Below are 15,046 nucleotides of genomic sequence, written 5' to 3' on the forward strand. Positions count from 1 at the left end.
GTTCTGGAGGCTGTTTAACTTGAAAGTTCATATAACTCATGCTAACAGGGAAAACCAAGGATTGCTTGGTCCTGTGTACAATTTAATGAGTGCTTGGTTCCCTTTTCTTTATATGTACGTCTGTGTTGCAAGTAAAGACTGTTCCAGGAATGCGAGAGAGCTGGGTTCAATCCCTGGGTTGGGAAGATCCCCTGGAGAAGAAAATGGCAACACACTCTAGTATTCTTGCCTGGAGAATCCCTGTGGACAGAAGGACCTGGCGGGCTACAATCCATGGGGTCACAGAGAGTCGGACATGAACTGAGCAACTAATCACAGCACAACCACATGTTGTAAATAGTTTTACACACACACACACTTTATTCCTCACCTAGTCTTGACCTCTGGAGTCCTAAGGAGAGCTTTGTCCCTGATTGTGACCTACCAACCCAGCAGTCTTCTTGACATGAGATATTTCTAAATGTTTGAGCTCACCTCACTCAGCTTCTCTATAGCCTCAGTGGTCTCAGATCATACTACTGGCCACTATTTTATCAGTGTTAGTCTCCTTTTCCCCTTTAATGTGATTTACTGGCATGTGGTTTGGTTTATAAGGGTAGTATCTTTAGTAGATCTGATGATTTTTGTAGTTGAAGATACCAGAGTTAACTGAACAGACAGAAATACATACATTTCTCTAGATTAGCATCTTAATTTACGAAGTCCCACATTGAAAATGAAGAGAATAGTGTTGTTTCTTTTTTTTTTTGAGACTTGGAGAATATTTTAAATGCCCTCTCTCTCCACTTAGTACAATCAAAACTGGCCTAGAATATGCTTTGAGCAGGAGCTGTGACAGAAGTAGGAAGTAAATGTCAACACGGCTCCAAACAGCCTCAAAGGTCGGATGCCAGAAGGCTAAGAGAGCTGCTGAGGGAAACCCAGGGGCTGGGAATGAGCTTCCTGGTTGACTGAGGCCCTGAGGTGAAGCCTGTGTGTCAATCTCTGTCCCATAGGAAATGGGGGAAATTAGCTCACGGCATCCGAGGGAGGCAGATTTCTGCCAAATACTTGAGAAGAATTTTATTTGGACTCAATTTCTGATTATGTACGTTATGATTCATTATGAGAAAACATATCAGAGTGACTGGAACGTGAACTTGCCTCTATGATGGAGGCAAGGACGGACATCTAACTAATACCTTTGCACGGCCTCTGGTTTGCGTGTACACACCTGGGAACCGGCTATGGTTTTTCTCACTCCTATAGTGTGTTATCTGTTATACTGACGTGTGTAGAGTGCTCCCTGATGAAGGAGGGAGTCGTTTTATGTGGTGGGGTAGGCAGTATGTGAAAAAGTGGTAGGATTTTTTCCCTCTCTTTTTTCTAGATTGAGGAAAGCTTACTTTGAAATTCTTGGTAGTACTGGTGACTGTTAAGAGCTGTTTAGATTCCTTTTGTGGTGAACTCACCAAGGACCGATAGCCAGGAGCTCTGTGGAACCTGAGGGGCTGAGCTAGAAGGTCTAGAATTGTGGCCTAAACCATGGGGTCCTGGACTTTGGCAGGCCCTTCTTCCTTCCAACCCTTCCCTCCCCTCCCTCCCCTCCCTCCCCTCCCTCCCCTCCCTCCCCTCCCTCCCTTCCTCCCTTCCCTCCCCTCCCTCCCCTCCCTCCCCTCCTTCCCCTCCTTCCCCTCCTTCCCCTCCCTCGTTCCCCTCCTCCCAGCATTTTGGATAAACACTGTCTAATGTGGAAAGACCTGGCCCCATGGTCCTCTGCGACCCCCAACCCCAGTCACAGAAGACTGTGGGCTCTGTGGGGGCAGGGCTGTGCTCCTACCTGCCCTTGACTCTGCAAGGCCCACCCAGGCCAGGGCCTGCGCTCTCCCGGGCCATTCAGTACATGTTTGTTGAATTAAAAAAAGCTTTTTTTTTTTTTTTAATTTTTGTAAGCAAATTACGACACTTCCTTTGCACCCCTCGCCAGCGTGTTTTCCTCTCCTGAGCGCCTTGCTGTCTGCTCGCTGAATGTAGACCCAGCAGCAGCTTTCGCGCCCTTGCCCCTCAGCCACTCAGTGGCAGGAGCCCAGCAGGACGGGTGGCCCCAGTGTCACTCTCTCTTTCCTTGTCACCAGAAGTTTACCCTCTGGTCCTTTACAGCTTCATTTCTCATAATCCGTTTGAATGAAATAGTTCGTAAAGGGTGAGAATGTGGGGGTGGGAGGAGGCGGAAAGAAGCATGGGCGTGAGCGGGATGTAGATATGACTAAGATGAGGCACTTCTGGGCGTTTTAGATGAAAGGGAAATTTCTCCAGATTTATGGGCAATGACCGTGTATCCTGTGGTCTCCAGCCTTCCTCTTAAACTCTCATTGTCTACGTCAGCCGGAAGTCTTCCTCCGGCTGCGTGTTGATGTTGTTTAAAATATCACGAGCCTGGTGCTTCACCAGGGAAGGCTGGCACGGCTCGCGTTCCCAAGACAGTGCTCAAACCAGTGGTTTCATTTTATTTTCATGATGGGAAATTTTGTTCGTGTCACAGCTTACCTCCTCCCCACCCCCCCGCTCCCCACCAACTTCCTCTTTGACCTCTTTGTCTAAGGTGCACACATCTGCTCTCTTACTCTGTGTGGCAGGTGCAAAGGGGAATTAAAACATGGTGTCCTGAATCCAGAAAAGGAATAGATTGCATCCAGAATCAAGGCCACAGTAGCAAATGACAGACAGTCATAAAAAATTGGGATAATTTATCTTTCAACATACAAAAGCTTACCAGAGGTAGGGGCAGGTCATTGTTCAAGCGTCTGACAAGTGCATTAATCTGGAGAAACTCATTAGGCGTTAATGTGGGTCTAATGAGAAGTTCCTGTTATCCATGTTTGCTTATGGGCTTTGTTGGTTAATTACCAAAATGGAACACCAGAGCCCCTACAATGTGATTATGAAATGATTTTTAAAAATTCTTTTTTGGAGTGTAATACTCTATTAATGAATCTTAAGAAATTGAAGGTTATCTGCTTTGGGCATGGGTAATAACCCAATATAATTACAAACCTTTTTAGAAGAAACCATTTAAGTATATATGACCAAAAATAGCACTTATAACTGTTTTCTGTGTGTCTTTTGTTTTAGTTTTCTGTGTTCCTGGGAATTATTTTCTTCCTGGAGCTCACTGCTGGGGTTCTGGCATTTGTTTTCAAAGACTGGATCAAAGACCAGCTGTATTTCTTTATAAACAACAACATCAGAGCATACAGGGATGACATAGATTTGCAGAACCTCATAGACTTCACCCAGGAATATGTAAGTTTAAATTTGGCTTATTTTCAGGTTGAAAGCCTTCTTGGAAGGATGAACCCAATGAATGTTCCTCCTGGCTTCTGCATCTGCCAGTTGCAACCTACCTCTGACTCTTCTGCATGTTTTTTTCATTTGTTCGCTTGTTTTCTAACTTGTTGTATAACTTACATGATTTGTATTCTAATGGGAAATGTCTGATTTTTCACTTATCTCAGTTTCTACTAAGAACAAAGAAGAAAATTCTTAGGCAAAGAGGTTATCATCAAGGGTGCTCACTCCTGTCAACATTTGAAGTCTCTTGTTTTGCTATAGGTTTACCCTCTTTTTTTGCACTGGAGGGGGTAGGTTAAATGTGGATTTTTTTCTATTCTTGGTCCCCTTCCTGGTCATTCTCCATGCTTCATAGCTCATAATAATGTACTTAGCAATAGAATATTTATCCACCAAGTTCCTAAAATTATGCCTATCCGAATACCTGAAACTGAAAACTGAGAAACTTCTGAGCCTCGGTGACTTCTCACAAGTAAATAATCTATAGAGTAGAGCTACCTCCCATTCCAGTTTCTCAACATGTCTGTGAGACAGTGGCCTCTGCGATGCAAATGAGGTAGCAGATGCCCTGTTCCACTCAAAATGCAACATGGTATCAACTGGGGACCAGAAGACACACAGCAAGTGCCAAAATCTCATCAGCAAAGCACCCTTGGGCTGTTTCCCTAAGAGTAAAATGGAAATAATAGTAGCTGCTATTTAACTCATGGGGACATTCTGACACTAATAAGAGGTACATGGGTGTATATTAGGCTTCAGGTGTTATGGCCCTACAAACTGACAGCCTTTATCTGCATGCACGGAGAAGATAGATAGGGGGAGCAGAACTGAACAGCTGAATCCATGACATTCATGAATGTGTCATGTATGTGGCAGAACTGGAGGCCAGACAGAAACTCAGTGGACCAGTGGCTTTCTCTTGGTTGGCTGGTTTTCCAGAGTGAGCAGGAGAGGGCTGCGTCAGCGCTTGCCATAGGGGAGGCCCCCTGCCCTGATAGGCACTCAGAAGTGAGCTGAATTGTGCTGGTTTTGTTCTAAGATGCAATGACTGTCCTGGAGCCTGCTGTCCCTCAGGTGTGAAATTAAGCCCTGATTCATTTCCTCAGCAGACTTGACTGTTTTGTTGGGTCATAATGGATGCAAGCTCACACCTTGCCAAGTATTATTGCTGACTAGTTTGCATGACAGATCTGATGGAGCTTTGTAGGCCAACTGGAGATGTACAAGCCAAGCCTTTGGAGGATCTGATGAGCTGGAAGAACATGCGGATACACGTTCTCTTGAGATGCTGTCTGCTTTATATTGGAATTCTGTTATTTCATGTGATTTCACTTTTCTCTCTTGGATTTTAATACTTTGAAGTAGCTATTGATCTTGAAACCCTTACAATGGTCAAGGCTTGATGTTTATTTAACTCAGAGAAGTTGGACTGGGCCAGCATGGGGGAGTGTCAAAGGGACTTATGATGAAGCCACCCTGGAATCTAGCCTGAAGACTCACTGAATTTAACAGCTTGTTTTATTATATTTTAACTGATTGCAGTTTTTAGGTTGAAAATCTAAATCCATGCTCTTGTTTTTAAAAATTCAGAATAGAAACAGATGCAGAATAAAAAGTATGCCTTTCAAACTTGGGGGGTGGTAACAGATATGTTCACTATCTTGCTTGCAATGATGCTTTTATGATGTATAAGTATGTGAAAACGTACCAGGTTATACACCTTAAATATGTGCATTTTATTGTATGTCAATTCTATCTCAGTAAAATAGATAAAAACTGTGTAGAGATGGAAATTTAAAAAAGAAGTAAACCCATGGATCTCCTACCATGACCCCAGTTGCCTCCTTCAGACACTGCTGCTGCTTGCTGTCTTGCTGTCCTTCTAAAGTGTTCCTTCATGTACTTGAACCAAACAGACTTTGCTCTGACTGGGCCCTGCTGGTACAATCCTCCCCTGCCCGTCCTCCACCTCCCACCACGGGTCTTATGGCTTTTTTGTCCATCACCAGCACAGGCTTACTACACACCTTCAGCCTTAACTCAGAAGCTTTTACAGTGGCCCTTTAGGTTCATCTTGGTTTAAAAGTAAAATTCTGGGCCAGAGAGAAGGTTAGAGCTGGCAGAAGCTGGGTGTGGGTCATTCTGGCAGGTGGAGCCTGGGCACCTGGTCGCCTCCAAGTTGAGATGTTCTAATTCTCTCCTGTTTGCTCTAGTGGCAGTGCTGTGGGGCTTTTGGAGCTGATGATTGGAACCTAAATATTTACTTCAATTGCACAGATTCCAATGCAAGTCGAGAGCGATGCGGCGTGCCCTTCTCCTGCTGTACTAAAGACCCCGCGGTAAGTGACTGCCAGAAACCCGCTGGCTGTGCATCACACTGACAGTGTGTGTGGGATGAGCAGGTTCTTTTTTTTTCTGGAAACCTCTTCTTACCCACCTATTCCTAATTGTAGCTCCTCTTGCAGGGGGTGGGGGGTTAGAGCTCAGATCATCTCAATAGGAGTAATCATATATATATATATATATGTATGTATGTATGTATGTATGTATGTATGTTAGTTGCTCAGTTGTATTCGAGTCAACATTAATTTAGTGGTTCATGCTGGTTCCTGTTCTAAGCCTGTGTGCATATTGGCTCATTTCACTTTGGGACCTTCCCGCTGGCAGATACTACCATTGTCTTCCCTTTTCAGGTGAAATCAAGGCCCATGGAGTTTAAGTAGCTTTCCCAGGCTCGCACTGCTGGCGAGTGATGGGGCTGAGCCTAAACTCTGGCAGCTGCCCATATCGCCTGTATTCCTTCCTCGTGAGAAGGACGGGCTTGTATGGAAGCACTGTGTTGCTTGGGGTTAGTAACCCTTTTCTTGCTGACTCAGCTCTGAAGCAGTCCTAGGAATAGAAGAAGAGTCTGAGACAAGCTAGGATGAGACCACTGCAGGAAGACTGTGGCTGACCACACTCTTGGCCAGAATGGTGACAGTCACTGCAGCTTGTATGTTAGGAAAAATTATAAAACCTGTCCACAAGCCACCCTCTTTACTGTGGGTTTGATTGTATTTTGAGTCAAATTATTTGTCTGGTATACTGAATGTGTCTCAGTCTAGTCAGACTCTGCGACCCCATGGACTGTAGCCCACCAGGCTCCTCGGTCCATGAAATTCTCCAGGCAAGAATACTGGAGTGGGTTGCCATTCCCTTCTCCAGGAGATCTTCCTGACCCAGGGCTCGAGCCCAGACCTCCCTCATTGCAGGCAGATTCTTTTGTCTGAGCCATCAGAGAAATCTGATACACAGTATGGCTTCAAGTGCAGCTCCCCATCTGTATATAAAAGCTGGAATTGAGGGTTAGAACAGTACATGTGAGAGGGAAGGTGCCCTTGGCCTTTCCTTGCTCCTCAGCCTCTCTCTGACTGGTCAGCCACCCCATGTCTTCCCCCAGACCCGCCCTTCCCTACAAGGGACAGGGCCATGTGGGTGCTGATGAGTTAGTTCAGTGGCTGCTTCTCCCCTGCAAGGTGGGTGGTGCAGGGCTCTTTAAAAGGGGCCATTGTTCATCTGTAAAAACACTGAATCATTACGCTATGCCCCTGAAGCTAATATAATATTGTAAAATAAACTATCCTTCAATTTAAAAAATGAAAAAAGAGAGAAGGGGACAATGGTCTCAGGTAGCAAAGGAGAACTTACCCAGGCTCAGCCTGGGCTGTTCTCTTTGTCTGAAGGAGACTGAGAATCTGTGAGGACTGTGCTCTGGACCCTCCCCTGGAAAGCCAGCCTTCCTCACCAGCTCACTTCTCCTTTCCCCTGGGTGGGCTGGGAGGCAAGAGAGCGCCCAGCACAGAGCCCAGGGTGCCCGCCCGCCCAGGCAGCAGACACAGCTGTGTTCTGTCTGTCTCCTGCCTCTGCCCTGAGTGAATATTCCAGCAGGATTCTGAAGATTCTCGGAAGATGCCCCCCTCCCCTTTCAATTGCAGATCCTTTGGGACGAGATGTCTCATTCCATAAATGCTAAGCTAGTAAAATCCACCGCATGCCCTGCAGGCGAGAAACATAAACAAACCTGAAACAGCAGAACCCACGTCTCTTCTCAGGCCTGTGAGATGTCAGGGTGCCTATCCACACACGTGTGGTCAGGGTGTTGCTTTTAATTATCAAAATTACTTGTTCTTGTGGAAAGACCATTTAAACAATACACTGTGTATTGTATCTTAGACACTTGGTCATGTCCGACACTTGTGACCCCATGGACTGTAGCCCACTAAGCTGTCCATGGAATTTTCCAGGCAAGAATAGCCTGGAAAAATGGAGTGAGTTGACATTCCCTTCTCCAGGGAATCTTCCTGACCCATGGATCAACCCTCGGTCTTCTGCATTGCAGGTAGATTCTTTACTGTCTGAGCCACCAGAGAAGCCCAGTTTAGTAGTATATAGATTCAAAGATAGAATTCCCCACTGAAGAGCATAAATGGAGATAATCATTATGAAAGTCATTAGAAGAAACTTAACTGTGGTTTTTGTCTGTCTCCAGTTCCTTAAACCCATTAGCTTCTTGAGGTTATCAACTTTGAATTCAGAGACTCGCACATAATGGAATTGCTAGTCTCTCTGATAGTTCCTGAGTCTCAGTTTTCCTCATTTGGAAAGGAAGGAATATTTAATACCTCCTGAGGATTGTTATAATAATTCTATGGAATTTTGTGTGAAAGTGTTTACACAGTGCCTGGGACATCTGTGTGCCCAAATAAACATTTTATGACCAACATTTAGCAGGGATCTTCTGCTGACCGTGGATGGACTTTCTGTCTGACAAGAGTGAGTTTCAGTTTTCTGTTTCTTTTCTCCACCAGGAAGATGTCATCAACACTCAGTGTGGCTATGATGCCAGGCAAAAACCAGTAAGTGGAATCCCATCTTGTCGCTTAGCACGAAGGGTGTTGGAGGAGCTTTTGAATTTGCATAGTGACGCTGTGCTCTCCTTTTCCCTGTGAAGGAAGTCGATCAGCAGATTGTAATCTACACGAAAGGCTGTGTGCCCCAGTTTGAGAAGTGGTTGCAGGACAACTTAACCATTGTGGCTGGTATTTTCATAGGCATTGCCTTGCTACAGGTAAGATGGCTGTCATGGGAGATGGTGCCCTGGGAGAGCCCTCACCAGGACAGATGCTTTGCTTAGTCCCTGCACGTCACAGTTGTTAAGACACCTTGGAGGGCTGGGGAGCAGACCTCAACTCTATTTGGTTTGTATTTTGTTAAGGCTCTGATTTTAGATGCTACTATCCTGGAAGACTTTAGGGAACCTTTCTTCCTTTTCAAGATGGAAACATTGCTGGGGTCACTAGTTGCCTACTGGCTTTCCAGCGTTTCCATGGGGTTAGTGATGTGGCATTGTGACAGCTGATCAGACAGGAATGGTCAGATGGAGAGCCTTGCCCAAGTGGCCAGGCTAAGGCTTTTTGGAGTTTCTCAGACACTCGGTGCTCCTTTCTCTCTCTGGATCATCTTTCCAAAGTGCTGGGAAGGGAAGGGAGCACCCACTTTTCCTCCTGGGAAGCCCCAAGAACTGGGCTTTTCTTTTTGTGGAGATAAGATACTTTCAACAGAGAGGGCCACAAATAAGGTACAATGATCGAAAGAAATTAAAGAAGACCTGAATAAATGGAGAGTCATCCATTGTCACAGATTGGAATATTTAATATTGTTAAGGTGGCAATACTCTCCAAATTGATCTACAAGATTCAGTGCAGCCTACCAAAATGACAACTGACCTATTTGCAGAAAGGGACAAGCTGATCCTACAATTCATATGGAAATTCAAGGGCCCCAGAATAACAAAACACACTTTAAAAAGCACAAGATTGGAGAATTCATACTTCCCAATTCAAAAGTTACAACAGAGCTACGGTAATCAAGATAGTGTATACTGGTGTATGGTTGGACATATAGTTTAGTGGAATGGAACTGAAAGTTCAAAAAAAACCTCTAGTCTATGGTCAGCTGACTTTTTTTGACCAGGGAACCAAGACCATTCAAAATGGGGAAAGAATGGTCTTTTCAGCAAATGGTGCTGGGCTAACTATTTATACAAAAGACTGCATTTGGATCCCTAATCACATATAAAAATTAATTCAGAACTGATCAAATACCTAAATGTAAAAGGTAAAGCTATAAAAGTTTTAGATGAAAGTATAGGTGTAAATCTTTGTGATCTTGAATTAGACAAGTATTTTCTTAGATATGATGCTAAAAGCACAAGCAACCAAAAAGAGTGGATAAATTGGACTTCATCAAAATTAAAAACTTTTGTGCTGAAAATGACACAATTAAGAAAGTGAAAAGAAAGCCCACAAAATGGGAGAAAAAATTTGCATATCAGTACATCTGATCAGGGTCCTGTGTATAGAATATATAAAGAACAACTCAACTATAAAAAAAAGACAAACCCAATTTAAAGGTGGGCAAAGGGTTTGAATAGACATTAGTCTGAAGAAGATACACATTAGCTCTTTGTAATGACATCATTAATTATTAGAGAAATTCAGAACCACAGTGAGATACCACTTCACACATACTGCCGCTGCTAAGTCGCTTCAGTCGTGTCCAACTCTGTGCGACCCCATAGACAGCAGCCCACCAGGCTCCACCATCCCTGGGATTCTCCAGGCAAGAACACTGGAGTGGGTTGCCATTTCCTTCTCCGATGCATGAAAGTGAAAAGTGAAAGTGAAGTTGCACAGTCCTGTCCGACTCTTTGCGACCCCATGGACTGCAGCCCACCAGGCTCCTCCGTCCATGGGACTCTCCAGGCAAGAGTACTGGAGTTGGGTGCCATTGCCTTCTACAGACAGACATTAATAAGAACTGGTTAGGATATAGAGAAATTGCAACCCTCAAACATCACTAAAGGGAATGAAATGGACACCGTCTCTTTGGAAAACAATTTGCTAGTTCATGAGAAAATTAGAGTAACCGTATGACTCAGCAATTCTGCTCCTAGGTATGTGCCCCAAAGTACTGAAAGCATGTTTACCCAAAAACTTGTACATCGATGTTCATATCAGCATTATTTGCAATAGCCCCAAAGTGGAAACCATCCACATGTCCATCATTCATAAACAAAACGAAGTTTATCCATATAATGGAATATTATTCAGCCATGAAAAGAATCAAACTACTGTTGCAACGTGGATGAATTTTGAAGACATCTCACTCCATGAGAGCAGACCAACACAAAGGCCATATATTATATGATTCTATTTATATATCCAAAATAAGCAAATCCACAGAGACAGAAAATAGCTTAGTGATTTCTAGGACTGCCAGGATGAGGGGGATGGTGGGGTGACTGTCCTGGGGTACAGAATTTCTCTGGGGGTAATGAAAATATTCTGCATTCAGATAGTGTGGTGATGGTCGCACATTCTCATGAATGTACTGAGAATCACTACATTATACACTTTAAAAGGATGAATTCTATGGGATGTGAATTCTATCTCAATTTTGAAAATCAAAGATTTTTTAAAAGGTGGGATTCAGTAGCCAAAAGAAAAAGCCTAAACCTTCCTCCACTTGATGCCTTTCCTCCCTTTCTCAGATCTTCGGGATCTGCCTGGCCCAGAACCTGGTGAGTGATATAGAGGCTGTCAGGGCTAGCTGGTAGAGCGCCTGCCACAGCCACTTCCAGACACTGGACAGACCCAGCCTTCCTGACCCTCCAGTGCGCCCACCTGATACCCATGCTGCACGGACTCTGATCTCAGAGGCATCCCGCAATCCCAACTGATGGAGCTGCCAAGAACTTAGTTTTGGTGGGGGAGGTAAAACTGGGAAATGCTGCTCACTGACAGAATTAAAAAATAACCAGTATGAAAGTCTTTGCGCCATGAATCTCTACTGTAGCCATGAATTTCTGGAAGGTTGGATACTTACCAAATGAAAAAAAAAAAAAAAAGAAGGGAGGGTGGGGGAGCCAGATGTACTAAGTTTGTGGAAGAGTCTTGTCCCTGCTTCAGTGATGGGAAGGCTGTCTTCTGGGCTACAGCCTGAGGAAGTGTGTCGTTTCTGAAACTCAGCCCCTTACCTGGGAGGGGTGTGTTTTTAGCATCCCTACATTTCAAGGAACTGTTAACAACCATCATCCCAGGAAGAAAACAGCTTGCCTTTGGGTTCCCATTTTGTGACCGCATTCGACAAGGAGCTTGGGTGGCCTCATCTGGTCTCTCCTGGAGTGTGTCCTCATAGAAGTTGTGTATTCCTTGCGTGCTGAGCAGGGGCTTTGGAACATTTCATGATGCTGAATTCTAGCAGGACAAATCTTTTCTGTAAGTAGGCCTGAGCTTTATTTATCAATGAAATCCAAGGAGAAAATGAGGTTAATGAAGAGGTAGTGAATACTGCAGTCCACCAAATTAGTTTTTGGGTTTTTTGGAAACTCTGGAATACTTCAGGGTTTTGTTTTGTGGTGGGCCACCCCCCTCTTTTTTCGTCTTCCAGAAGCAAAAGCTATGATACAGTTTCTCTTAAAGTTTAGATTTTTTTTTTTTACTCAGCTCAAATATTAATTTTTTATATAATCTCTCTGCATGACCTGTGAATCTGAATCCACCAGCTCCTTTTCATGCTGCTTTCCTACAAGCCTTTATAAACGTTCTTCTGTCAGCATTTATTTTGTGGGTCCGCAGCCTTAAGTGGTGTGTCCCCCCTTCCCCCCCCAACGCCAACCCCCGTCTGGGAAGGGACCAGGTGGGCGTCACAGGGGCATCTGTGGACTCAGTCTGTGAACCATGTCGATCGATCGTCATGGCCTCTTCTGCAGGCTTCCCCTTTCTCTTGGAATGGAATTAAACCCAGTTCTGAAATGGTGTTGACAGAGTCAAAAGCTTCTGATGGTTTTTTCCTTCTGGTTTTCGTTTGTTTTTATGAAACAACAAAAACGAAACCAGAGTGCAAGACCAGAGCTGCTTCTGTCTTCAGTACCGACTCACCAACAGGATGGTAACAAAGCACAAACAGACGTCTCAAGGGGGAGTGCTGATTGGCCGATCAAGGGGGAGTGCTGATTGGCCGATCAAGGGGGAGTGCTGATTGGCCGAGAGTTCTGCGATAAGGCGGGAAACACTTGTAGAAACTGCCTCTTGCCCTGTCCCCACTCCAGGTGGCGGGGGATGGGGGAGACAAGTTTTGCCCCCAGAGTTTAATCCTAACTGGTGTCTACCAGAATGTCACCTACCCCGGGGAGCAGATCTTAGTCTGTGGGAAAACCGCAGGCATGTTTCACAGTGATGACACATTTGCCCACACAGAATTGGGCAGCCAGCTAGCATAGCATGTGGAAACTTAGCAAGCTTTTCCATTTGTGGCTCCACGTTGCATTGCTGTGGCTGATGAACGTGTCCGTCTGCTCAGAGAAAGGACAAAAATTCTTTGAAAATCTAGTCTCCAGAGTTAAGGTGTGTATGACTCTGCATGTGTGTTTTTGTGTCTCAGTGTAGTTAAGAGATGTTCATTCCGTATTCTGGCTGTGAGATGATTTTATTTCATTTCTGTCCCCACCACTGTTGTCATTCCATATTGATTGTCATTCCAACCTGGAGAAGACTTGAGCCCTCTGGTTGGCACTCTTGTTTGTTACCTCATTCATTCTCCAGTGAATTCCACCTGACCAGCTGATTCAGAATCAGGCACGCTTCCCACCCTTTGGCACATCCAGTAAAAGGCCAAACAGCAAGTCTGAGTTCTAAATTTTAATTAATCACTCCCTTTTTTTTTTTTTTTTTTTTTTACACTTGAGAGTGGTTGTAATAAAGGCTGTCATTAATAAACTTGGTTCTACCTTACATCAAGTTCTATCTGTCTTCATTCTTTCTTGTGGTTGTGAAATTCTCTAATCCGGTGGTGATCAGACGTTAGCATGCATTGGAATCTCCTGGAAAGCTTGTTAGCACACAGATTAGTGGGTTTGCCACATCCCCAGAATTTCTCATTTAGTGGGTCTTGGGTGGAGCTTGAGAATGTGCATTTTTGACAAGTTTCCAGGTGAACTGTTGCTCCGTGTCTGGGAAAGATACTTGTCAAGGCACCCCTCTGACCAGGTTCTCTCAGAGGGAAAAGAGAGAGAGGGAACATTTTGTGTCTGGGGAAGGAAAGGTCCTTTGTGCTGCTGGACGCAGACTAATGAGAGATGGGGCAGAACTGAGGATGTAGGAAATCTGTCTCCGAAATCACTGTCTGTGATCACCATCACCTGGGGACCATGCAGAATACAGATCAGGCTTTGCCCCTAGCAATCCTGGAGTGGGAGTCGGAGCTTATATTTTTTTTAAGAAACTCCCATGCAATTTTAACACACAATAAGATTTAGAACCCATAGACTTAGGTAAATCTTAATAACATTCACAAGCTTTTTATGGGAAAATAATTTCTAGCAGTCCCTTAGAGCAGGATTCTTAAAAACCCACCTGAGTTTTTAAGATTAAAATACCAGTGTATTGATAAATGTCCTTTCATTGTGAACTATCTCTGCAGAAGGCTTCTGTCTTGCAAACTACTAAAGACTTTTTTCAAAGACAATAAAAATTGAAGGTTCATACAGTATTCTCAGACCATGACATTGTGTTCCCGTACTTGTTTGAGAAACAGTGTAGCTCACTTGTCTGGATATTTGAGACAATGTTATTTTGTTATTATGGCTATAAGGAAATTTATCAGGGGTAACTGGAGATAACCAATTCACATTTGTTGAGTTTTCTTAGCTGTGCTGTAGAGATTATGTGTACATGTGAGGTAATTGGACCTCTTTGTTCAGAACAAACTCTGGGCCAACAAAGGAGAAATGTCACAGCTCAGAAGTAAAAAAAGATGCTTTGTCTACAAAGCTTAGAACTTACAGGAAGTTTCTTCCAAGTTTGGCAGATAGACGTTGGAGGATGATTATTGGATTTGTCTTTATCTCTCTCGTTTAACCAGTTGCCCACAAATAGCATTCCCTTCTGTGATTTACAAATATACAGTTTTTTTTAATGAATGCAGGAATTCAAAAGTAGACTTTCATGTCATGAAGCACTTGAAAAAAAAGTGCCTTTCCTTGTTCTTTCTCCTTTTTTTTTTCCTCACAAAGAATAAACCTCTCCTTCTCTTTCAGCTTTCTTCCTGCTCCAGGTCCCTGCCACCCTTTTCTCAAGGGGATGCTGAAAAGTGTTGCTTGGCTTTTTCTTCTTATGCAGCCCGCTTCCTCCTCTGGGCCCTGTGCGTGTTGGTTGGCGGGGGTTGGGGTAGGGGGAGAGCAGGCAGGGATGCACTAATTCTACAGTTTCCTGTTTCTGGCGGGCTTGGACCGTCGCCCTGGGAAGCTGGTGGGCTAAACAATGAGAACCCCGGGCCCAGGGACTTCCCCAGCTCTTTTGTCATTTATTCCACAAAGCCCTCCTCCTCTAGGGAGATCCTGCGGAGACCTCCAAGGAAGGACTGGGAACCCCTCCATAAACACTGGCCAACAGGGTTGGTGGCCAGCTCTCTCCAGGGAGGCCAGGGGGCTGTTTCTTTGTGATGCCTTCTCAGGAGGAGGAAGCCTAAGCTTTGAATGAGAAGGAAAATGCAGTGTTTGGAAATACTCTATCTTGGCCTTATTGTGGTGACATGATAAAGTCTAGGCGTGACAACAGATGAGGCAGGTGTATCTGGTTAGGGGTAGGGCTCAGAGAAGGGAAGCCAGACTGCTTAG

At 44.4% G+C, this 15,046-nt stretch overlaps 1 protein-coding gene across 5 annotated transcripts in view; it reads left to right on the plus strand.

Annotated features, from left to right (window-relative positions):
- Window positions 1-13,169, plus strand: part of TSPAN5 (tetraspanin 5) — a 180,502-nt gene extending 167,333 nt beyond the window's left edge. For 4 of the 5 annotated variants that reach the window (XM_070791174.1, XM_019962417.2, XM_070791173.1 and 1 more), the window contains 5 exons: window positions 3,112-3,282; window positions 5,544-5,669; window positions 8,178-8,225; window positions 8,321-8,437; window positions 10,922-13,169. In XM_070791174.1, coding sequence (XP_070647275.1) covers window positions 3,112-3,282; window positions 5,544-5,669; window positions 8,178-8,225; window positions 8,321-8,437; window positions 10,922-10,987 — 528 coding nt within the window. In that variant the 3' untranslated portion in view covers window positions 10,988-13,169. The remainder of the gene's footprint in view (window positions 1-3,111; window positions 3,283-5,543; window positions 5,670-8,177; window positions 8,226-8,320; window positions 8,438-10,921) is intronic. The other variant, XR_011567107.1, reaches the window with a different exon arrangement.
- The last annotated feature ends 1,877 nt before the right edge of the window (window positions 13,170-15,046 follow it).

This window comes from Bos indicus, chromosome 6, assembly GCF_029378745.1.
Source record: "Bos indicus isolate NIAB-ARS_2022 breed Sahiwal x Tharparkar chromosome 6, NIAB-ARS_B.indTharparkar_mat_pri_1.0, whole genome shotgun sequence".
Classification (NCBI taxonomy): Eukaryota; Metazoa; Chordata; class Mammalia; order Artiodactyla; family Bovidae; genus Bos; species Bos indicus.